Here is a 26,224-nt window from a genome sequence, read left to right on the forward strand (position 1 = left end):
TTCACTTTATTTTCAACTCATTATCTGGGATCATGCCTCATGCCTTCTTGAACAGAGACAGAGGGGCTGTATGTGGGTGGCATTAACTGCATCTGATTCAATAGCATTCAGGCCATCAACACTAGTCTGGAAAACCCAAAACAAAGCAGTAGCTGGCCAGCACTCAGGCCTGTGCTGGGCTGGCAGTATTGGGGTCACCAGGCATCGCAGGAGGCTGGAGCCTCTACACCTGGCTTTGGCTCCTCAGGTCTGAGGGGTGGGGTGTCTACAGAGCCATAACCGTCACATGTTCCCAGGTCATTGGGAAGTTTGGGAATGATTAAAACATCACATTCCATTGCAGGTCAATGACTTAAGACCATGCATATTTTTAAAGCAAAATCCTAGAGTCTAGACTGCCCAGTTCTTTCCACATGTCTGGGAAATGGCCCAGCAGTCTATCTCTTCAGCTGCTCTATCTAAGGAGTGCAGAGTTTGCCCTTTTCCAGTCTCAGCAGCTCCTGCAGGCTCTAGGCCCACGTCAGCTAGCCCCCCGCCCTGCTGTCCCAGTTCCTGGATCTCACGGCTCGCCTGCCCTCTGTACTATGGAGACAGCGCCATCAGACATTGCTCCCTCAATGTTTCATCCATAGTCAGAACTTTAAAAAACTTTCTGTTTTGTTTATTATTACTGCTATGATGTGTATGAGGGCATATGTGTGGAGATCAGAGGACAACGTATGAGAGTCAGTTCTGTCCGTCCACTGCGGGATCCTGGGACTGAACTCCGGTCTGGCCTGCATGCAAGTGTTTTTACCTGCTGCTCATCTGCTAGCTACCCGATGCTTTAGGAATGAAAAGCAAACCAAGATATTCCTGCAGAGAGATGACACTGGGGGCTTTGTTGTTTTACTACTTAGAAAAGAAGGAAGAAGAGGAGGAGGAAGAGGAAGAGGAAGAGGAGGAGGGTGGGGAAGAGAAGCAGCAGTTGCTGCCTTTTAATTGTCCTTTAAAGATGTTCTTCTATGTAGTCCGGCTGGCCTGAGTCAGTCTCCCGATGCTGTGATTACAGGCAGGCACCATTACTTCTGGCTCAAGATGAGCTTGCTCTTTGACCAGCTTGATTACTTCTTAAGGAGTCTGCCGTGACTTCCCATCTCAGTCCCGGGCTGGGTGTCTCCTTTATTCACACACAGCCGGTCTCTACCTGGAAGCTTTCTCTCCCCTCTCTCCTCACAATGCTTCTAGGCTGCCTGGCTTATGTGTCTGTCTGTTCCTCTACATAATTGGGTCATAGCAGCCATTCATGTGTCCGTTCAGTGTATTAATAGAAACACTTCTGTTAGTTTCATCTAGAAAATTAGTAACTTCCCAAGATGAACTGGGCATGTGGAGATCACTCAATGGATCACGTTCCTTGTGCTCAGATGCAGGCCCTTGTCAGTTCTTTGAGGCAGCGAAAGGGAGTACCCAAGACTATGTTTTGGGGAAAAGGCAGACATGGTTAAGATCAGCCACTAAACATGTTGGCAGTGTGGCATGGGGCCGTTCTCATGACACCTCCTGTTGTTGCGTCTCTGTTACATATAAAATCGGAGTACAGCATGCTCATCACGGTACTAGCACGTCCTGAGGGCTTTGCAGGGGAATGCCCATATTTAGTCCTCCTGCTCCAGTGGCCAGCTCGCCAACAGTCTTTTTTTTTTTTCTTCCAGTTTTTCGAGACAAGGTTTCTCTGTGTAGGCTGTCCTGGAACTCACTCAATAGACTAGGCTGGCCTTGAACTCAGAAATCTGCCTGCCTCTACTTCCCAAGTGCTGGGATTAAAGGCATGCACTACCAATGCCTAGCAACTTCTGAATTCTTAATTATCTCTCCAGGTAAGTTTTGCCAGCCTGGATTTTTAAAATGCCAAGAGTCAAACTTCCCCTTTCACGGTAACTAATAATTAATCAGCTCTGGCATGCACAAAAGTAAAAGGTGGGGTTGATCTTTCTCAAAACATAATCCAGGACAGTGGTTCAAATGCAAGGAAGCAGCAAGGTTGTTTAGATTTAAGCAGAGCAGTCCTGAATGAGACGTCAGCCCTTGGATGCTGGAGTCCAGGAGGAATTTCCAGGGCTCTTGGGAGAGAGGCCTGTATGCTGGGCCTTCTACAATGTGGGCTCTATTCTCTAGATCCCGGAAGACTAGAGGCAGTGCTTCATCTGTGGAAATCCCAGCTAGCAGTGACTTTATGGGTCTGTATGGTCCAGACAACAGGGTTACTCTGGTGAAATGGTACCCAGGGGAAGTGCCTGTGAAAACTCCCATCTAGCTAATTACCACGCAGAAGGACAGGCTGCTACCAGAGGGCGCTAGACTTAGGCAGGGGCCTTGCCAGCCTCAGAGCCAGCACTCCCAGCTTTACTGCCAGCTGCAGTTTCTGCTCTGTCAAAGCAAGGCAGGGAAGAAGAAAAGGGAGACAGAGGGCTGCTCACACTCCATGCCAGAGCCTGCCTCTGAGACACAGGCGCCCCCCCCCCCCCCATCACTCCTGCTTGCCAGCTTCCAAGCTACCTCTGATCTCTAGAAGCATTTAGACACCATGTCTACCCTCTATCCTGGTTAGGAGATAAACTGCTCCTCAGTGCCAGCAAGGGACAATGTGAAACCCAGAGTAGCTTGCAGCTATTTCCCAATCCTGGTCAACTGACAATGGCCACAGTGGTGAGAAGATGAGGCCTGGGCTCCTAGATACAAGTGCTGACTAGAGAATGCCTTCCTCCAGAATCCCTGGATTCCCGCACTGGGCCGCATGGTCTCCACCACCAACAGCCTGCCATTGTTCCTATGCAGCCTCCCAGAGACAGCGTCCTCCTGCACTGGGCCTACTGGGGCAGTTGCTGTCTTTCTGACTGGCAGCTCAGTGAGGACTGGCTCCCCTCCCTCCTGTGCACCATGGCCACTTAAGGAGCTTGTATGCTAAGCAGCTACCTCCTGCCAGGTGAAGCACATGGGACAGATGAGGGGAATCTACCAAAAAAAGGTGTTTGGAAAGACAAAACAAAACAAATCTTTTTTCCTGTCTGCAGGTGTACTCTAAGTTAGCATTCATTCTGTGACACTGAACCTGAGATGTCCTAGGACGTGCAGCCTCGAGGGAACTGTGCAGCCTAAAACTCGATGGGGGTCTTAGGAATGAAGAACTCCATATTTACCATGCTATAACCATGACAACAAATGGTATTCTGCAGTGATTTGGGGATAAGTTCGGGGACACAGGGGTTGACTTCCTGTTCCTGGGCTCAACATTGGGCTTGTACAGGGTCAGCCTGCCTGGATTACTCTTCAAATTTCAAATTTTAAAAATGATTTTTTAATATGCATTGGTGTTTTGCTTGCATGTATGTCTGTGTGAGGGTGTTGAATTCCCTAGAGCTGGAGTTAGAGACAGTTGAGAACTGCTATGTGGGGCTGGGATTGAACCCAGGTCCTCTGGAAGAGCAGCCAGTACTCAATCTCTGACCCATCTCTCAAGCCCAGAATTTCAAAGTTTTTGATCTAGAGAAAAATACATTTTATATTATGATTCAGAAAATCCCCACTTCCCAGTTTCTCAAGCCAGTATGTACTCTTAATAAGTGTGAATTTCTCTATGCTCTGTGTTTTAATTCCTTCACTTAAAAATGCTGGTCACATATTAGGATTAGTTTCTCATTGGTTGACTTACCAGTGAAATGTGACTTCAGTTTGAAAACAGCAGTTGAGCTGAGTCTGTACAGAGTTTGGCTTTTAAAAACCTGAGGCTGTTGTGACACACCAATCCTGTGCTGTAGGGAGCAGAGGATCCTGAGTGGCTGTGTGCCACAGATGCAGGCACAGCCATGTCAAGGAGCCCAGAGCCTTAGGCTCAAGGAGGATGCCAAAGTCTTCCTCCAGGACTGAATGCATGTGCGCAGAAAGAATCTGCCATTGCTTTCTCACCAGGATGTTTATAGCCTGGAGACTTCACCCATACCAAGTTTGGCTAAATTTTCCCGCGTGTTCAGCTGTGTGCAATAACTAGGCCTTTCTGTTCAACTCCATATAATAAACACATTGAGTTTTTTGGGTGCTGAGGCTTTTCCATCTATGAGCCCGGGTCACCTGATCCTAGCTTCTATCTCTCTGTGTTCTTTCCTTTGCTCTTTTGTAGGAAGGAGTTTGGAACAGCAACTTACTTACACATGCAGATGTGTCACAGAGTGACGACTTACTTTGTAAAGCCATGCTAGTGCTTGCTTATCTCCCAACACTGCCGTGGCGTTAGGTAGAAGTGATCCCTTCTATTAAAGTGGACAGAATCCATGTTCCTTCTGATGAGACCTGCAGTGATCTGAGCCCGTCCTGCTTTTAGCACTAACTGTACATGTGTGTTCATGGGTGTGCACACCTATATGCATGCGCATGCTTGTGGAAGCCAGAGTCTGTGCTGGGTCTCTTCCTCCTTCCTAGTCTACTTTATTTTTTTGAGACATAATCTCTCCCTAACACTGGAGCTCACCTGCTCAGCAAGTCTAGGCAGTGAGCCCCAGCAGCCTCTTGCCTCTGCCCACCCAGCGCTACACACAGGTCACATAATCTCAGGCCTTTTCTGTGCACTCAGGGTTGAATTCAGGTTCTCACACCTCCACAGCGTGGACTGGTTGAGCCATATTTCCAGCCCCTTCTAAGCCCATTTTTGTCAGTTGCCTATTCTTTCTATCATTCTGAAGATATTACCTTCTGAACAGGAGAGAAGACCATTAGGATGGACAGCAATATTGCTACTTTGTTACTAAACACATTGAGACTATTCAGAGCTCCTGATAGGAGAGCACTCAAGAGCTCCTCAAGTCTGCAGGTCTCTGATATACAGTGTGCTCAAGAAGACAAGCGCTTCCCTTTGTAGCCACAACATTCTCACTGTGACCTCCATTCACGTAAGCAGAGCCAGTGCCAGCAAAGCTCAGGGGACCCTGGTTTGCTGTCATACCGTTCTTCCCACCTTCTCAAGCCCCTCCTCTTTCTGAGAATTTCAGGCGCTCATGCTTTCTGTAGTGAGCCATTTTGCCAATACCAAGGACACACACTAGGGCTTCAGGATGCTGCAGACTGGCCCATATGGATTAAACCTGACTGGTTTCAGGCTGGTCTCGAACTCACAAAGATCTGCCTACCTTTCCTCCTGAGTGTGCCAATACACCTGGCTTTCAAATTTATTGATATTATTTGTGTGTGTGTGTGTGTGTGTGTGCGCGCGCGCGCGCGTGTGTGTATGTGTGTCAGAGACAGCGAGAGAGAGAGAGAGAGAGAGAGAGAGAGAGAGAGAGAGACAGACAGAGACAGAGAGACAGACAGACAGAGAGATGGAAGGACAGAGAATACTAACTTAGTGAAGTTGGTTCTTTCCTTCACCTTTACAGAGCTTCTGGGACTGCACTCAGGTTGCTGAGCTCCTGTAGAAAGTTATCTGGTTATCTGCTGAACCCTATCTCTGGCCTGCTCAGACTTGCAGCTGTTATGCTCCAGTCGTCTGCATAACTCGGGGTTACAGAGCACCAGGTGACAGACACTGCCAACATGGAGAATAGGATCAATGTAAGGACTCCACCTGGCACCATGATTTGTAAATGAGGAGAACTGATCGACAATCCAATGCAGGACACTTTCCGGATAAGAACCGGATGCCATTCTGGAGGAGACACAATTTGCCATCTTCTACAGACAAAGAAGGAAACATTCTCATTCCAAGCCTATCATTTTTATCAAATGCTCTAGTATGCAACAGAAAACATGGGTGTGGTGGTTTGAATATGATGGCCCTCACAGGCTCATACATTTTAACGCTTAGTCACCAGGAAGTGACACTATTTGAGAAGGATTAGGAGGTGTGGCCTTGCTGGAGTAGGTGTGGCTTAGTTGGAGGAAGGATGTCATTGGGAGTGGGCTTTTGAGGCCATTCCAGGAGATGGAACCCATACCCCTAAACTGCTTGGGTGACCAAGAAGCAGAGACTAGATAGCCCAGGGAGCTAGAGTAAGCCAGTACTACTGCTCTAAACAAACAACTCCCACACCAAAACAAAAACAGCCAACCAAAAATATCAAAACAAACACAAGACCAAAATAAACAATCAAAAAAAAAAAAAAAACCCCATCCCAAGCAACAGCAATCGAATGACCCCAAATAACTTTCTGCTGTGCTCACAGAACACTGTCTTGCTCAGCCATCACCAGAGAAGCTTCCTTGTGCAGCAGATGGGAACAAATACAGGGAATGAAAGACCTCAACTTAGCCCTAAATGGGATGTCTCTATCAAATCCCTTCCCTCAGGGCTCAGAGAACCCCTACCCCAAGAGGAGGCACAAAGACTGTAAGAGCGAGAGTGGGGAGGAGGACACTGGGAAAACGTGGCCCTCTAAATGACCATGAACAAAGCTCATGTGAACTCACAGAGACCGACGCCGCATGCTCAGGGTCTGCACAGATCTGTGCCAGGTCCTCTCTGTATATCACGGCTTCAGTTTAGTGTTTTTATGGAATTCCTGAGCATGCCAGTGTGTGGGTCTCTGGTTCGTGTGTTTTTCCTTCTGTTTTCTCCACTTCCAATGATTAGTTTTATCTTATTATTTTTATTTCATTATATTATATTATATTATATTATATTATTACCCCTTAGAAGCCTATTTACATTCTAATGAGAGACAGAGAAGTAGTGGATAAAGACAGGAGGGGAGCTGGGAGGAGCTGGGAGGAGCAGGAGCAGGGAAACTCTAATCAGGATATTATGTGAGGAAAAAGGCATATTTTCAATAAAAGGGGAAGAAAAAATTTTCTATTTGTAGTTACTTCATATTCTTAATTTTATGATTTTCATTTTTAGAAGAGCTTGTACCCCTGGAGAAGACTGTCTCTGTGGGACTGTGCTATCCAGTGTGGGGAGAAGCGCCAGCTTTCAACTTCTGTGCCAAGCTCGTCTCGGCAGCTCAAATATAACCTGCCTCTTCCTCTGAACTTGTGCTTTTGCATAGTAACTATTTGTCACACTTTGTTAGGAATCAAGAAAACAATTTTCTTTCCTACACAATATAACATGCTCTAAATTATATCCACAGCTTTTCTACAACTGAGTGGCTTTCATTTAACCTTTGCGTGGCAGCAAAATGCTGTTCACTGCTTTTTAGTGCTTGGCCAGAACTAATTTCACTAAGATGGACTGTATGGAGATTTCCAGCATGACAAAGGTCAAGTTTCGTGGACTATTAGTAACTTCTTAGGGAACGGGACGCCTACTCAGCACGCGGGGTCACAATCCTGTCTTAAAATGTCATCCCAAATTGCCTTCCTGTTCTCAGTCCTGTAACAGCCAGGGAGGGAATGGTGACATGCCAGAAAATAACAGTTCTACCTCAGGGAAGAGACCAGAGATGTACCAGGAATGCCTGCCAAGGGCCTTAGAGTCCTGTTCAGCTGTTTACAGGTTAAACATCCTCCTCCTCCTCCTCCTCCTCCTCCTCGTCCTCCTCCTCCTCGTCGTCCTCCTCCTCCTCCTCCTGAAGCTAGGTGCCTCACTTTGTAATCTGGGTGGCCTTCAACTCCTTATCAAGTGATCCCCCTGCCTGAGCCTCCTGAGTGTCCAGAGGACAGGCACAGAACCACCGGAGCCAGCTCTGAGGGAAACTTTAACTAGGCAGCTTATGCTGGCTGGTGTGTGGCCTGCTCTGTGAGAAGCTGTTCTTCAGTATGCAACAGGAGGGAAATCTGCTTCTTCTTTGAAAATCTGGGGGATGTTGAAATATGTTTCTATGCTAAAACTATATAAATCTACCCCACTGAAGCTGTGAGGTGCTGTTGTAGTGGACAGCGGCAGGGAAAGGGTCACTGGTTCATTCAACATTGTTCAGTTTTTTTGGGAGCTCTGTTCTGGAGCCCCTAGACATTCAGAGTGTGCCTGCCTGCCTTTTCCCTTTATTTCCTTTAAAATAACACATAGTAACTGCACTGCAAAGACAGAAACCACAGTACATCACAGCACTTGCATGTCTAACTTCCCAGCAACTTCAGTTTCTTATGACTTTACGTGGTTGACTTTCTGTGACTCTTTATAGCAAATGGAGCCAGAACTGGCTCAGCAGAGTAGAGTATGCACTTTGATCAGATAAGATCTCCCCAAGGCATGGACAGAAATTAATGCCAGTCCTCACTTTTTCTAAGAGGGACAGTGGAGGTTTGTTTGCAAGGTGCTAAGACTGTACAAGCAGACACCAGTCAGTCCTGGCACTCAGCAGCTTCCAGCGGCCTAAGCTTCCCTCCTGGCAATTACCACTTCCTTTTTAGTGCATTTCCAAGAATCGTGAGCAAATTTCCGGGCAGGAGCAGGGAGGCTCTGTACCCTGTTGTCTTTTCAGCAAAGGCAAATTAGCTAAGTTGCCCCCACCCCCACTTGCAGATCCTCTCTTTAATGCCGTCTGTCCGGCTGGGTGTGCCTGGGGATCATTTTATTGTTAAAACTAGAGCCACATGGAAAAGACATTAAAGTGAGTTTGCTGCTGCGATGCCCACAAAGATGAAAGGGCTTCTCTGTTTTTAATGTGCCACGTTTTAAACAGTGGAGTGGGTGAGGGGGAGAAGAACAGGGTTCTTCGGAGACCTACCCATTTGGCAGGTCTGCACATCCATCAGAGTGGACTAGTCACCTCCTTGCTGGAGTGTGTGGGGCACCAAGTCAGCGTGTCTCCTCCCATTCCCATAGCATCCAAAGGGCTACCCTAGCCCGCCCCCATAGTGCAGGCTGTACTTGCTGCCAGAAGAAACTGACTCCGAGTGCACACGGAGGGCTGCTGCTCATGTGAGCTGTGGACCTTGGCGTAGAAAGGTGGCATTCTCTTTGGAGGCAGGGGTATGGGCTGCGGAGCCCAACGTGGGAGCTGTAAGGCAGCCCTGTCTTGTCATCTGTCTGGCCTGTCTGGGATGTGGCCTCTGATGGGACAAAGAAAAGCAACCAGGATGGAGGGCAAAAGTCTTAACTATTTCCAGCACCAGAAGGCAGGTCTGTAAAGTCCGCCAGAACTTCCTAGTGGGAATTCCTAACAGTGGACATTTTCTTTTTATTGGTTTTGATTAAACAATAACAGCTAATAGTGGAGATGAAGTTTAGCTTTATAACTAAACATAAAGTGTTAAGAATGGGAACACTGCATGAATATTAACAAACATGGAAAAGTGGTGTTAAAATGGTTGATCTTGAAACAAGTTTTCTCATAAGTTAAATTATCAACATTTTCCATTACTCTGAGATTAGCCTGTGGGACCAGAGTCATAATGTCAAGTATTGGGTTGACTTTGAGGATTCTCTGGACACAGGCTGAGATAGGTAGTTTTTCTTTCTTGTAAATTTCTCAATATAATGAAGTATTCTTTTTGTCACAGGACACAAAATATTTTAAATATTGCAAAATCTAGGTGATTAAACACTTTGAGCCACTCATGGATTTTCGGAAAGAAAGTTCTGGAAGGCAGTTCTGCAGCTCTTACTGGGCAGCAGTCTCTCACTTGAGAGGAGACTGCTTTCTTTGCCCACACTACTTCTTTAGTCTTGTTCCTAAGTTAGGAACACTATGGATCCGGCTTACCGTCCTTCAGTGGGAAGGAGATGCCAGAGAGCTTGGCGGCCTCTCTGCTGCTCATATTGACTTCCTGTGTTCTCAAGTGGGCTGTCTGCAGCAGGAAAAGGGTACTTACAGCTTTAAAGGGAAGCAGAGGAACACTAATGGTGCGATGCACCCTGGCAGATGCATACATTTGTACAATCAATAGCCCAGGAAAAATGTAGACTATATCCAACATCCCAGAAGACTGTGTATGGCCCCTAGCCCTGGCTGAACTGACCTGACCTCTACAGCAGAGGCGTTCGAAGGGCCTGGAGCCCCTAGTGCTCTTTCTGTCTTCTCTCCCTCTGTGTAGCATGTCTCTGAGACCCAAGCCTGTCTTGATACACCAGTAGTTCTGTTCCTTTCTGCTGCAAGACAGTCACTGTCTGGCCATATCAAGATGCGTTTGTACCTTTGCCCAAGGATGAACTACTTAGTCTTTTGGGGCTACTAAGAAGACAGCTACTCTGTACATCCTAGTACCCTGCTCGTGTGGCCACATGTTCTCATCCCACTGGATAAATACCCAGAGGAACTGCCAGGCTTGTTTCATTGCCATAGTCTTGTCCTCCTTGGGTGACTAGAGGGACAATGATCCCTGTGCCCTCTTCTCTTGGAACAGAGTTAGGGACATTCCCTGCTCTTCCCAGTCAGGAGGCTGGGCCTCTCTGAGATGCTGTGGTCAATGAATGCTCTGAATGACATGAATTCAAGGCTATGGCCCTGAATAGTATGATGTCCTTTACATGCCACTGTGACCTTAGTATAAAATTTACGAAGTAAGTACTCAGTGTCATCCTTCTTAGTGGGAAACTAAAATGTAAAATACCCAAAGGTGGGGGAGAAAAAGCCCTCCTTCCTGATGCTGGCGGTAAACAAGCCTTGGCCTGTGTCACCTTCAATCAAGGGCTCAGCATGAGGACTGTGAGGGCAGATCTGGGAGGGACAGCATGAGGACTGTGAGGGCAGATCTGGGAGGGACAGCCAGCCTCCTGTTCTCGTTGAAGCTCAGCTACAGAGAGCATTGCTATGATCCCTAAAATAACAGAAGAGGATCTAGATATTTGTAAACCCACAAACCTTTTCCTACCATCCTGGGTGAGGAAAGGTCACAATAGTGTCATCTGTTTCCAACACTGAGTTGAGTTTTTTATTACTGAGTTGTAAGAATTCTTGTTAGGGTGAACTAATATTTTTTTCTGGGTCTGTTGTTTGTTTTCTCAATTTTGCAATACTATTCTTTAAGCACTTTTTAAGGGCTGGGGAGTTGGCTGCAGCTATTATTTATTTATTTATTTTTATTAGATATATTATTTATATTTCAAATGATTTCCCCTTTCCTGATCCCCCCCCACTGAAAGTCCCATAAGCCCTTTTCCCTCCCTCCCCCGTTCCATAGTCAACCCCCCCTTCCCTGTCTTGGTATTCCCTACACTGCTGCATCAAGCCTTTCCAGGACCAGGGGCCTCTCCTCCCTTTGATGTCCAACAAGGCCATCCTCTGCTGCCTATGCATCTGGAGCCATGGGTCCCTCCATGTATACTATCTGGTTGATGTCTTTGCCCCTGGGAGCTCTGGGAGTGCTGGGTGGCTCATATCATTGTTCCTCCTATGGCACTGCAAACACCTTCAGCTCCTTGGGTCCTTTCTCTAGCTCCCCCATTGGGGACCCTGTGCTCAATTTAGTGGCTGGCTGAGAGTGTCCCCCTCTGTATTTGTCATGCACTAGCAGAGCCTCCCAGGTGACCACTATATCTGGCTCCAGTCAGCAAGAACTTGTGGACATTGATAATAGTGTCTGGGTTTTGTAACTGTATATGGGATGGATCCCTAGGTGGGGTAGTCTCTGGATGGTCTTTCCCTCAGATTCTTCTCTACACTTTGTCTCTGTATCTCCTTCTGTAGGTATTTTTTTCCCCTTCTAAGAAGGACCAGAATATCCATACTTTGTTCTTCCTTCTTCTTGGGCATCATTTGATATGTGAATTATGTCTTTGGTATTCCAAACTTCTGGGCTAATATCCACTTATCAGTGAGTGCATGTCATGTGTGTTCTTTTGTGATTAGGTTACCTCACTTAGGATGGTATTTTCCAGTTCCACCCATTTGCCTAAGAATGAATTCATTGTTTTTAATAGCTGAGTAGTATTCCATTGTGTAAATACACCACATTTTCTGTAACCATTCCTACATTGAGGGACACCTAGGTTCTTTCCAGCTTCTGGATAGTATAACTAGGGCTGCTATGAACATAGTGAAACATGTGTCCTTATTACATACTGGGGAATCCTAGGCCAGGAGTGGTATAACAGGGTCGTCCAGTAGTATCATGCCCAGTTTTCTGAGGAACCAGACTGATTTCCAGAGTGGTTGTACTAGCTTGCAATCCCATCAGCAGTGGAGGAGTGTTCCTGTTTCTCCACATCCTCACCAGCACCTGCTGTCTCCTGAGTTCTTGATCTTAGCCATTCTGACTGGTGTGAGGTGAAATCTCAGGGTTGTTTTGATTTGCATTTCCCTGATGACTAAGGATGTTGAACATTTCTTTAGGTGTTTCTCAGCCATTTGATATGAAATGGTGAAAACTCTTTGTTTAGCTCTGTACCCCATTTTTAATAGGGTTATTTGGCTCTCTGGAGTCTAACTTCTTGAGTTCTTTGTATATATTGGATATTAGGATATAATATCGGATATAGGGATGGTAAAAATCTTTTCCCAATTTGTTGGTTGCCGTTTTGTCCTTTTGACAGCGTCCTTTGCCTTACAGAAACTTTGTAGTTTTATGAGGTCCCGTTTGTCTATTCTTGATCTTAGAGCATAAGCTATTGGTGTTCTGTTCAGGAACTTTCCTCCTGTGCCCATGTCCTCAAGGGTTTTCCCCAATTTCTTTTCTATTAGTTTCAGTGTGTCAGGTTTTATGTGGAGGTCCTTGATCCACTTGGACTTGAGCTTAGTACAAAGAGATAAGAATGGATCGATTTGCATTCTTCTGCATGCTACCTTCTAGTTGAGCTAGCATCATTTGTTGAAAAGGCTATCTTTTTTTCTATTGGATGGTTGTAGCTCCTTTGTCAAAGATCAAGTGACCATAGGTGTGTGGGTTCATTTCTGGGTCTTCAAGTCTATTCCATTGATCTACCTGCCTGTAACTGTACCAATACCATGCAAATTTAACACTATTGCTCTGTAGTACTGCTTAAGGTCTGTGATACTGATTCCCCCAGAAGTTCTTTTACTGTTGAGAATAGTTTTAACTAGCTGCAGTTATTAAAGGCATTTGCTGCTCTTGCAAAGAAACTGTGTTCAACGCCCAGAAACAATAACTGTCTGTAATGTGAGTTCTAGGGAGTCTGATCCTCTTTTCGGACCTTTGCAGGCAGACATGGGATGCACAGACATACATGCAAGCAGAATACTCATACAAATAAAATGATGTAACAAATAAATAAAATTAAAACAAAAAGTTTTGATAAAGGCCAAACTGTTCAGTCTTACGGACCCTTTAGATGCTCCCTGCATCCATTTTGACAAGGAAAGGGTAAGCCTGCCTTCCCCCGGAAAGGGTAAGCCTGCCTTCCCCCGAAACTATGCTATGCCAGAACAGGTCATTAGTGGATCCCACCTGTACTGCATGCTCCTGGCACCAGCCCTCTCTGAGGTTAATACAGACCAAAAATAAACACACACAAGCAGTCCTGGCCAGCACTAGTGAAATACTGTCTGTTCTTTCAGTTAAGGGCAAAAAATGTCTTCTTTGTGTTGAGAATGTACATAGCTACTTCAAGAAGCTCAAAGCAGGCTGACCATAGCACAGCAGCCATATTCACCTCTGACAGCCAGTGGTCCCTGAACACATGGCTTATTTACCAATGCAGGGGGTCTAAGGGTAGAGTGAGGCCTGCCACAGTTGCTCCCTGTTCTCACTGCATGGACAGAGCCTCACAGTAAGGGAGGCAATGATTGCTGCCACTGTACCAGGAGGAAACTGAGGTTTGGAAAAGCTTAAGGCCACTTACCTCCCAGACTTCTCTGTCAGGAAGGGCTCTCATTACCCCGACACCCAGAAAACTCTAGACTGACACACCATCTTTATCAACATATCCAAGTATGCTTCCCAGTTCCCTAAGCTGAGATTCTAGAATGATCTGGGGCTCTAAAGTCCCCACATTGGTTTCTCCCTGATGCCACTCTATCCTCTTTCCTCTAGAGTTTGTGTTTGGCTTAGAATTCTGTAAGGCATTTTGTGCAGGCAAGTATACGGTCTATAATACTTGAATACTCACTATCATACGTACATCCTCATAGGAACGGCACTGACAGCCTATGTGTAACCTCTGTCATGTCTTATAGACCGTGGCTGGCCAGTTACCCTTGTGCACATACACTGCAGTCACTGTTTCCAATGTGTTTTCAACTGAGGAATGCATGTTTTAACATACAGGGAAGCCTTATGGTTCTCTGATCACCCAATACTCATATCTTATAACAAGACTGATACTAATAAATATGTCCACTGAAAAGATCCCAGCACTGTGGGAAATGGAGGCTAACTTGCTTAGGAAACAACTAATTCAAGAAAGTTATTCAAGCCTCTTTGTCTTTAATGTGGTATTAATTATGTGTCTTATCAAGTGTTAACAAAGAACAAATTACTTGATGGTATATAATGTACTGTTATTGTTACAGATCACATTGGTTGTTACTTCCAGTTAAGAACAACATTGCGTAGGAAGGCTTCTAGGTGGTATCTGGCAGTGGTTATATAACATGGATGAAACCCTATTTCTTTGTCTACTTTACTCTTCTAACATTTTAAGAAGAAAAAAAGATGTTAAAAGTCAGCCACAGGTAGGGGTGTGGCTCAGTAGGAGGATGTGCGCTTCTCATGTTTGAGGCCCTAGGGTTTATCTCCAGCATAGGGGTGCAGGGGAAGAGAACAAGACAGCAGGGATCAGAGTAAAATATGAGAGACTAGGTTCTCAGGTAATACGGCTTCTGCTAGTCTCATAAGCAGGGGAGAGAAAGATTAAGACACAGCAGGATGTGAGCAAGCTGACAAACACATCTTAAGGCAGGAAAGGGTCTACAGTGGTTCCAAACACAAACAGGCTGCAGAGCCTCTGCCTCCTCCAGCAACGGTGATGCTTTTGACTAACCAATCCAACTTCTCCACAGGAAGACTGTAGGGAAGGTTTCTTAGGCTCCATCCAGACAGTCTACTCTTCAATGCAGGGCCTGTTAGCCCAAACTAGAGCCTCCTCTGTTTGTAATAGCAAACTTCTGTTGGCAGTAAATATCTCCTTCTCATGTCACACTGTCAAGAAGGGTAAGCATCTTCTCTATGCTGTAGTCCACACTTGCTGCTGGGCTGGGTTAGGCTGTGCTGTGCTGCACTGCCCTGGGCCTTGACCTTTTCTGCTTGGTTTTTATTTTAGTTCTTGTTTTTGATGCTTTTCTGTTCTTATGGAAATTTTATTTTGATTTCTGAAAATAAAGGCATGGAAAAAAAGAGTCCATTGTACCTCTACTCATCAGAAACTTCCAAATATCTTGAGCAAAATCCTATCAGCTCATTTTGTAAGTCTGTATCATAGTGTCATTTTCACCCTCGGGAAAAATTAATATTTTGTTTTTTAAAATTGCTGTACATTTATTTCTTCTCCTGTGTGTATGTGGGTGGGCATATCACACGTGTCATCCAGTATGTGTGCAGGTCAGAGGACAAATTTCTAGAATCGGTTCTCTCCTGCTACCCTGTGGGATTTGGGATGGGTCTTCAGGTTGGGTGACAAGCACCCTTACCCACTGAGCCATTTCACTAGTTCAATATTGTATTTTTAAAAATTACTTGCTGTGATTTAGGAACTTATGCATTCTAAAAATCTTTGTCATTTGAACAACTTACTGTAAAAACACCACAAAGAAATACTAAAGAGCCTACTAAAAGGAACAGGAAATAAACTAAAACAGTACAGATAGCCAGCGGTGTAAGCAGTGAGTGCTGTAGAAAGAGGACTGGCCTGGCCGGCGGAGGGGGAACTGCATTTCCAGGGCCTTTATGTGCCTTTTGTTTTGAGTGCGGCAGAATCAAGTTGAATTGCCTGGCTGCCTGTCTGTCTGTCTCGCTAGCTGAAGTCCAGCTGGGCGTGGAGGTGCTCATCTGTGATCTCAGCATTTGGTAGGCTGAGGCGAGAGGATCAGGAGATTAAGGTTGACTTAAACTACACAGTGAGTTTGAGGGTGGCTTTGGCTATCATAAGTAAGACCTGTCTAAAATACCTCCTAATTCCCCAAAAGATAGTGTGCAGTAATTGTGTGACCTCTGAGGTAAGGCAGTCTTTTTAAAAAGGTCAGTGAAAGAGAATGAAAGAAGAGTTTCAGAGGACAGCCTTTTCTGTCATTGCTTCTGCACTGCATGGCTGTGAGATGTCCGCTGTGTGAAGGTGCGGCTGGCACAACCCCCCAAGTCTACTTCGGTTCATAGCCCTGCCACTGAAGCAGTGCACTGGAGACCTGTGACCCTGCTCCCTGTGCTATCCAGGCAAGGTTTCCCATGACTGATGATAGTGCCCTGTGTCAAGATGCCATTTAACAACTCTTCCAGAACTTTCTGCACTGAGGTTTTAAGCCTCAGCAGAGTGCTATATACTTTCAAAACAGGGAGTTTTAGTTTGCAAATGCTCAAACCTCAATCAAAACAAAGATCAAAAGTTGGCCAACAGTTGTCAAGATGGGTCAGCAGGCAAAGGCACTAAGGCACTTGCTGCCAAACCTGATGACCCAAGTTCAATCCCCAGGACCCACAGAGAATGACTCCTGAGAGTTGTTGTTCTCTGATACACACAAGCACATACTCACACATGTGCACACAGCACACACACATGATGTAATGCAAAGACATTTCAGGAGGGCCATAGACAATAAGTCCTAATGCAGAGTTTCCAGACTCCTAAACACCAATCATTACAGGAACAATATCAAAGGAATACTCTGGGCATGGTGGTGTACATTCATAATCTACACTCTGGGGGAAGAGGCGGGAGGATCAAGGATTCACGGGCAGCCTTGGCTACATATTAAGTTTAGTTCAGCCTACCCTAAATCAGACCCTGACTCAAAACAACAGCAGCAGCAGCAACAACAAAGGTTTTAAAGATCTCAGTGTAGCACTGGTTACCATGGCACTGTGGCAAACCAGAAAGAGCACATTGTTTGAAAAGACAGCCGTGGCTGGGAGTGCAGAGTGCCACTCACGGCTCTCCTTCACCACATGAGGGGACAGCAGTGCCGACTCTGTGGGCCTGGAGGAGGCTGAACACAGAACCACACAGAAAGATCTCAGTGAGCAGGACAGTCAGCGTGAACGTGAATCAGAATCTATTCCGATACTGTCATTTCTAAAGGACGAAAGTGGGATTATTCTGACACCTTGTTCTCAGAGAACTGAACATCATTTTTGTATTTCTCTAGCTCTATGATTTCAACGTGGGCCTTGTAACGAAGTGTTCACTCCTGCTGAGACACCATGCCCACCTGTCTGTCACCTTGGTGGCAGATTCTCTGAAAGGCTGCAAAGGAAATGTCAATACCCAAACCACCTAAGAAACATTTGAAACCCTCAGCTCCAGGCTGTTCGGAGAGCATCGCTTTAACATGTTTATAAACGAAATGTTCCACAGAGTGGCCACCACTTCTAACCCAGGACTGCACCTTGGATGTGGAGCTGGAAGGGGAACTCGGGAGGCAGAGCAGCAGGGTATTATTTATAACCTGGCAATGGAAACGGCTAGAACCACATGAGTCAAGCAGAAGGCTGATCCCCTAGCTACAGGTAAAATAACATTCAGAACAGGGGAAAACACCCACAGCCAAAACTGTGCAGGGCAGGGGCTTAAGAAACCATTTCCCCTGCTGATTTTTGATGTTTATGTGGAATGTTCTTAAAGCAGCAAATAACGGTGATCCTGACAGACTGAAAATGATACATCTTTCCCACAACATAAATTAATTCTTTTGGTGGGAAATTTCTAAAATGGATGAGGTGTCATAAAAATTTCTTTATGACCAAAGAAAAAGAAATGATTCCATTTCTTGCAAACATTCTTACATGAAAAATAATAAACTCTCACTTCAGACTGTCCTGGTTTTCGCAGGGTTCAGGGAGCCTATTACTAATTGGGGCAGTCCTGTTTACCTGGTGTTGGCCATGAGTCACAGTCTATAGTACCTCAAGTATGAAACACATTCTGCTGGAGACTGCTGGCCCCCGCGGTTCACATCCCATCTGAACAGCTACTATAGGGCACCACGGGGAAAAGCACCCAGCACTCTCCATACCCAGCTCTGCCACTCTTCAGATTTACATGGTAGATAACACACGAAGGCTCCCAAAGCCAGTGCTCACAAAAAAGACTGCAAGAGCATCCTGGGGCCACACCCCCATGACCCAAACGTTGAAACAATGCCAACCTTTAACTCAGCCTTTACCATCTGGTAAGCTCCAGTATTCTGTGACCTGCTTAGGGTAATGGCATTTATGAACAAAGAGCTCAGAGGACATTCTGGTCCCTGGCTTGCTATCCCTTTCCTGTCTTCAAAGTGCTCAATCATGGCTGAACTGAGGCTGGGAACTCTCCAGGGTCTTCCTGGGGGTGTAATCATGGACACTAAGGACCCCCCTTTAATTCTGTTGAACTTAGCATCTTCCCAGACTCCAGAGAGTCCCTTACCCCAATATTTTGTGAGTTAATGAATGAGAAGTAAAACTCTGGCTACTTCTCTTGATAGGAAATGAGATGGAGAACTATGGGACCCTCAGGCCTCAGTCAGGGAGGTGGTGCCAAAGGGAAGCTGGTGCCTTCCCAAGTGACTTTTCTCTTAGGATTGATCAGAATCTCGACCATGATCTATGGTGTCCTGGGCCCTGCCACCGCCTCAGCTTCCTCCTCTGTCTGGCAGTGCTGCCTCTGTGGGACACACAGGCTCCCCGACATGAGGCTGCTGTACAGTGGAACACACTTCCTGCCCTCTTTTCCAGTGACACTCCTTCTTCTCCAACTATGCCTTACTGACTGCACTGCTCTTACCATGAGCCTCTTCTTCTGGTGCCAGTTGACCTGAACTCATGACCTGGCTCATGTCACTGAGTTCTAGATGACACAATTCAAGACAACAGCACTGTACTAACATGTACTTCTTTTATTAGTGATAGTCCATGTTCCTACAATGGGAGGGGAGGGGGTCTGCCTCTCAGATCAAGCAGAGTCCCTTCCCAGTCCCCACTCCCTGCTTTATACTCCTGCCTTGAAGTGAAGTGAGTGCCCGCGGGAAGCTCCCGACCTGGTGAGACAGAAGGACGCTGAGGGAGATGAGCTCAGCGAAGATGGACTGAGTAACTCAACTGTCAGGCGCGCGGGCCCCCATCCTACAGTCTGTTTAGGCAGGAACTGAGTTGATGTTTTATCTTCAGCTCTGACCCTACTTCAGTGTTTAATCCTCACCACACTTGGGAAGATGCCGACGTCTACCGGGTATACGGTGGGAACTGGGCTTGCTCACGTCTGTAGCTCACTCTCGGACGTGAAGGAGCCATATGATTTTGTTCTTCATTTAATTAAGAAAAATTTCAAGAATAGCAAAAATTGGGGGACAAGTATAAGGAACGTCCCAGTGCCCCACTGTGTACGGATGAACCGGCATGGAGCCTTACCCTTGTCCCAGGCAGAGAAATGAGCAGGTTAAGCAAGTTCACACACGATATTGGTAAGGTCTTAAAAATCCTATAAAACCATCACTACGGTCAGGCACGTACTCTATAACAGCTTACAGGTAACAAATAAATGAATGGTGTGTGTCCCCAGCTAAGGGGCTTACCTGTTGGAGTGCTGCTGCGGAATGAGGAGGAGGGAGTGATGGGCGGGGTCACAGGGGGAGTAAGGCTTCCGCTGCTATGGCGTGGCGGAGTGGACACATTTCCTCGAGACACGGAGCTGGACAGGGTCAGTGAAAGCTTCGGCTGAATCTTCTTCTTCAGGGATTCCTGTTCTCGGCGTGCAGCATCTGTCATGAATCTGAAATGAGAGTGGCAGGTGACCAGCCAAGGCCATGGAAGAAGACACACGATAGAGGAGTCTGACAGATGTCCTGGGGAAAAAAACCTGGTAGTAGGTTATCAAGTCTCATAAAGCTTGCCCTTTCCTATGTAATGGAATGACCTTCTAGCTTGTTGCTTTTGAGTTTCCTCCAAACTGGGCCCATATCTTTGCCAGGACACCTCAATACAGATCTGTACCTACCCCGAGGCCTTCTGTTTCAAGAGCTTTTCTCTTGGGAGGTTCTCTCTCCTCCCACTGGGAGGAAACCCGCCCATCCATAAATTCTTAGCCATTCCCAAGTTGGGAGCTTCCTTCTTGTAAGGGGTGGTAGTACATAGTGCTCAAACCTCTGACTGGGCCCAAGAGCTATGGTGGTGCCTCTTTGTCCCCTTTAAACGTTTTTTGCTTTGACTCGTAGTGAGAGTTACTGGTAACTGAGGTGACACTGCTTGGGCAGCCGAATGCTTCACCAGACCAAGCAGAGTCAAGAGGAGGCCTGAGAATAGGATGAGGTGGAAGGGCAACCTACCCTGCCCACAGGCCTGCTTAACTTGTGATTTTCCTACTCAGATAGGAGGCCTTATGTCCTGCGTGGTTCATCTGGACATGAGAGGTATTGTCCCAGTGTCCGTGCTCTTATTCCTGTGTAATCTAACATTTCACAGTCCATGCAACAATCTGGAAATAGTGGTCTTTATCTAAAAACCAAACACTTGCCATATTATTGGCAGGTAGACTTTGTCAGATGCATTTCTGAATGTTGTCAAGATGAACATGGTGACTACAGAATATGAAAGCATCCAGGTGGTGACAGACACTTATGTCTACCTAGGCTGAGAGGTGGCACTACTGTGCTTCTCAAGTCATCCCCATCGGCTGCAGTCTGACCAGTTCAATAGTCCCTGTAAACTAACCACACGGTACTTCTTCGTGGCATCTTACCGCATCTACTTACATGCTGCTGACAAAATTCCTGACTGTTTTTCTTCACTATTCTATGAAATTTTGGAAGTTAACAGATGGTTCTTAGAGTCAATTACACACACAATAAAACAATTGCAATACTGTTCCAGTGTCTTTAAATTTCTACTTTTATATTTGGAACAAAGATGGCGCACTCCTTAAATGATTCAGGCAACAAGATACAGATATACAGATGGACTTTTCTCTATTGAGCTGGACAGGAACTTTGACCAAGTCCTTAGGTTCCGCATTCTAAGACAGGGATCATTTACATAGCAGTGACTGAGAACGGAACTGTGGTGCAGTGAGGACTGTTTGCCCCCAGGAGCCTGAACTGGCTTATTCTCAAGTGACAAACTGGTTCTTCGGTTCTTCAACAGTTTTCCTGGCTTCCTCAAAACCTCTATTCAAAGTATAGATGCTCAGGGGGAAAAGGCAATGAACTGTGGTTTCCTTTTATTATTTCAAGTAGAACCACTAACTAGCCCAGTGCTAAGTGTCTCAAACTGGAGTGTGCTGTGTGCCAGGGAGTGGACAAAGCCATAATATAACCACACATTTTCTTCCAGGAAGACCAGTTGTACTCAGTGATGGGCAATTCACGTGGTAAGATAAACATAAGTATTTCATGGGGCAGAAGAAAGTGTATAACTTGTACTTTAGCTGAGAATGTGGTATTTGGAGTCACAAGGGCCAGGGTTAAACAGTACTGGGTTACTTACTATGTGACTAGAGGCAAAGTAATATAAGCTTCCAAACCTTTGCCTTGTTATGTACAGAACAAGACTGAAGCTTGATAGCTCTTAGCTGATATGTTTGAGACCAGAAGATTTAAAAGGGTTTTGAATTTTAAAATATTTGCATAGACACTATCAGCTGAGCATCACCAATAGGAGAGCCTGAAGTTCAGAGATTTTGGAACATTTGGAGTTAGGGATGCTCAACATGAAATGACTGCAAGTAAAGAGACATCATTCTCTTTCCATGGGAGAATTTGATCTTTGTTTAATTGGCAACCTGCTAAGCTGACATGTCAACATTCTTAAGCAATAACTGTAAGCCTTGTCCTGAGTCACCATCTGTATATACTCATAGGAAGTCTGGTATTCTGAACAGGACTTTGTAAATGGGCCTCCAAGTGAGACAGCAGGTACCAAGCCTAGGCTGCTACGAGAGCTCTGGCTGTGGGCCGGGCCTCCGATGGCAGTGCGGCTCCTATTCCTGTTATCTGACCTGCAGCAGATTCACACTTGACAGTGGACCAGAGGCTACTGCAGAGGTCTGTATGAGGACTGAAGGTGGCGACCCATGTGGATATAGCAAGTGACGCAGACGCTGCTATTCTATAGAGAACCACGGGTGCTGCCTTAGTACTTGGTCTGCCTTGCTCAGGACACATTCTTTGAGTTGTTTCTAAAATACCTTGAGTGAGCAGAAATCTCCCCCATGGAGTGGCTGCTGGGAATGGACCTGGAGAGGGTATATTTGGTGTTAGGTAGAAACTGGGCCAACATACAAAAGAGTTCTCCACACTTTCTCTTTGGTTTAAAATGTATCAATACCTTGAAAATAAAAATAGAAGACAAAGGCGTGAGTAAGTCAGGGTAACTTTAAAAGTAAATGCCCTTCTAAGCTGGGCTCTGACACAACTGCAGCCACCGCACCTTTCCCAACCACCTTTGCCCATGTGGGCAGGCTGGGCTGTGGATGGCAGTTTATCTTTGGCTTGCGGGGGCAGGGGGCAGTGCGGAGTAGGTTTTGAGAGAGGGTTTCTTTATATAGCTTTGGTTGTCCTGGAACTCACTCTATAGACCAGGGTGGCCTTGCTCTCACAGAGATCTGTCTGCCTCTGTCTCTCAAGTGCTGGGATTAAAGGCATGTGCCGTCACCGTTGGGCTCGGCTTGCTTTTTCTAAGTACTTTCTTAGATGTTGAGAACATCTTAGGTGTTGAGAACGTGGCACTCATGAAACAGCACCAAACGTGAAACATGCACGGAGCATTGCCACCAACCCGCTCTCCTTCAGTCTCCCTAGCCTTAAGCTATGGAGACCTGATACACAAACACACAGCTGCCCAATGCACTTCCAGTAACTACACATAAACGTGCACACAGGAGTGCCACACCCATGCCAGCCCTGGTTAAAATGGCCTTTGCCAGCACAGTGGGCCTCAGTCTTCTTCCCTTTATTGACTTTGATGGTCACACAATTACTTGTGTTTTGGGGAAAGGGTGTCTCGTTAAAGAGCTTGGGCTGGTCTCAAAACTGACAATCCTCTTTTGTTGGTTTCCTAAGTCTTTCTCTATATGAAGACTTGAGACATTAAATTCTAAGGCTTTAAGTCATATTCCATCAACATGGTTAGTCAAAAGGTGAGCATGTTCGCCAAGATGAGCATCCGCCGGGGGTGCCACTTAGGAGGGAAGGGGGTGAAGCACAGTGGTTGTAGTCAAGAACAAGGCTTAGTTAGCGATGCGGCCCTGACCAGGGGCCAGCTTCTGCAGGTATACCCTGGCAGCCCACAGACGGCCCCTCACCACTACTTGGCTGGAAACACTCCCATTCTGTAGCTGAGGGAAGCCGAGGAGCTCCTGGGTCCGAGATGCCTCCCTCGGGGGCTGACACCAGGTCCCCAGTAATCACAGGAGACAGGAGGAACTCAGAACTGGAAGAAAGACTGCTCAGTCACATCACTGTCCTGTACACTCACTCCTCCATTACTCATGCGCAGGACGGTCACTGGGATTAATGAGCCGCTGAGCTAACACAAAGCCAGTCAAGTCTTGAGACTGAATGAGTGTCTCCTACAGAACACTGCATGCCTGCGGCTTGTGCTTTAAAGCTGTGCCCCACGGTTCTCAGAGGGTTTTGGTCTGGGGATACTTGAGGAGACTCCTCTGGAGCTTACAGGTGGTGAGTGGGATGGCACTGGTAGGGTGGCCAGGTGGCATGTCCTCCAGGTCTCAGCTAGCTGCTGCAGGGGGCTGACCGGCTCCTAGAGGCCCTGCCCTTCTATCCTGAGTAGGCCTGTTCTGGAGAAGGTTGGCCATGTCCTCTCTCCACTTCCCTCAGGCCTGCTGTGGAGCCAGCTGCAGCAGGGCACTGGAGCTGAGGATGCTGGCCTGTGAGGCAAGCCACTTAATTTCAGAAACTTTATAAACTGGCTGTTAAATACAGCTATTATTAAATATTAAATTATGTAAATGTGTTAAATAAAATGTATTAAAACTAAAGGTTCACTGGTTATTAATTATCCTACAGCATTTTACTATGACCTGTGACCTCAAGGTTCCTGACATTAATGCTGTGTGCACTAAGTGGAAAGATACTACAGTATCTGTGTTCAGGAGCATTACAGGGGGAGCTGGGAATGGAGAAATTGGGAATATTTACACCACAGAAAGGGCAAATGTTACCATTCAGGACAGTTTTCCTCGTCAATAATTAGTTACTAAATATTAGTCAATAGACCTGTTTTTAATGTGGAAAAAAGCATTCAAATCGGGCTCCCTGCCTACTCACTGAAGGAACTAGGAAGAGATGGGGAGAGAGCAGAAAGGCTTCCTTTTCTTTGTAACATTATAAAAAGGAATCTCATCACATTTACGATGAATTTGTTACATTTTAAAATGATTTTTAAATTATGGGATACAGGCAAATGAGTAAATGAATTTACTCACACGGTTTAAAGAATAATGAAATTATGATCCATGTGCCCAAATTACCAGACACTTTGAAGTTTCTTTTATAACTTGTTTTCCCAAGAGAAATATTACCCAGACCCAAGTACAGTAGATCTTTTAGGGTTTTTCTTTCTAATATATTTATTTTTTACATGTAGGGAAATTAAATGTTTTTAAAAGAAAAAGTAGTCACTAGGGACTTCGTCTACTGTTGACTAACAGCCTGGAAGGCTGCGGTCAGCAGAGTCATGTTTTGATTTTGAAACTGAAGCTGTTGTAAGATTAATTTTAATTTTCCTACAAATCAGAAATGTCTAAGTGACCATAATTTAACAGTCATCTGTAGTAATATTTGTTATTGTGAGGGGAAGTACACATTTCTTAAGTAAATTTTCAAGACTCCATTATAAACCTTTTAAGTCTGTAGACCACAGTGCCCACTCGGGTTGGCGGGTTAAGCAGGGCCTATGAGTGTAGCATGGGGAATGTCAGCTGCTGCTCCAGGGAGACCAGCTGCAAGCACAAACTCGGGAAATTGATAGCCTCTCCTGAAACCTGGGCACACGTGCACTGCCATCTCACTCACTTGCTAAAACTCTCATCCTGTGCCCCTGGGGGGTCTGGGAGGGTGTCACTTGGCTTTCAGTGACACTGGAGGCCCCTAAGATGGAAGCGACCACTTGAAACTTAGTGTTTCTTGGAAAAATCTGAAAAGAACTGGGTTTTATGACAGGGTGGGGAATGTGAGCGGCCCACAGTCAGGAGGCTGCCCTGATAAAAGATGTGTCCTTTAAGTCCCACAGACCACAGCCCGGGTCTCTGGCTGGGGCCTCCTCAGTCTGGCGCAGGTCGCCACACCCCCAGCTCCAGCACAGCTCACTCTCCTCACACTTCACTTCTGGCTTCAGGCTTTGATCAGAAAGCATCCCACCCTGCTGCACACACAGAGAACACACGCACAGCCTGCGGCGTGCACCTAAGACCCTCCACCCTCAGGGTTTCACTGTGTAAGCAGTAACATGCTAGACTACAGCCTTGCCAGCAATACCATATAACATATGAGGTTTAGTATTTGTGCTACAATACCTTCATGAAATCTGGAAAATTATGAATTATGACACTTCCCTTGTCGTGGCTAGCACATTTAAGTGTTCTGTTAAATTAGAATTATTCCTTTTATCTCATGTGTTTCTCCTGCATGGCTGTATGTGTGCCATGTGCCATGCATGCTTGGCGCCCTCAGGGGTCAGAAGGCATTGTTTCTCAGGAACTGTAGTTACAGACGGTTGTGAATCATCCTGCGGGTGCAGAGAATCAAAGGAGGACTCGTGCGACAGCAGCAAGTGCTCTTTCCCTCTGAGCCATCTCTCTAGCCCTGGATAACAAATTTCAATGTAAATATTAGAAGCACATTTCAATAAAATATTACCATTGTTATTTTATTTATTAAATATATCATGGCTATGACATGGATTCCTTTCTTTCCCGTTCTTTTTGGTGTGGTCTTACTATGTCGCCTAAGCTGGGCATGAACTTTCCGTTGTCTTGTCTCAGCCTCCTGAGTGCTGGGATTACAGCTGTGGGCCACCAAGATCAGCTGATACCCAGTCTTTAAGTAATAACAGGGTATGGCCTGGGGGTTGAATATTAGTGCAGCAGTTAGGGGCAGACTTTAGAAGAAGACTGTCTATGTTCAATTCTCTGATGCTGCTTAGCTGTGTGACCCTAGACAATCTACTTAACTCCCTGTGTTGCAAGATATTTCCTATCCATTCACACTGAGGCACTGAGAGGCGAGTGATTGGAGGGGAGAGAGGAGGAGGAGCTAAGAGAAGGAGGGGAGGAGAGAGA

General features: G+C 46.0%; 1 protein-coding gene across 3 annotated transcripts in view; it reads right to left on the reverse strand.

Moving 5' to 3' along the window:
* Window positions 1-26,224, reverse strand: part of Jazf1 (JAZF zinc finger 1) — a 305,724-nt gene that overhangs the window by 26,660 nt on the left and 252,840 nt on the right. For all 3 annotated transcript variants that reach the window (XM_052173756.1, XM_052173758.1, XM_052173759.1), the window contains one exon: window positions 19,506-19,702. In XM_052173756.1, the coding sequence (XP_052029716.1) occupies window positions 19,506-19,702 (197 nt within the window). The remainder of the gene's footprint in view (window positions 1-19,505; window positions 19,703-26,224) is intronic.

This window comes from Apodemus sylvaticus, chromosome 2, assembly GCF_947179515.1.
Source record: "Apodemus sylvaticus chromosome 2, mApoSyl1.1, whole genome shotgun sequence".
NCBI lineage: Eukaryota > Metazoa > Chordata > Mammalia > Rodentia > Muridae > Apodemus > Apodemus sylvaticus.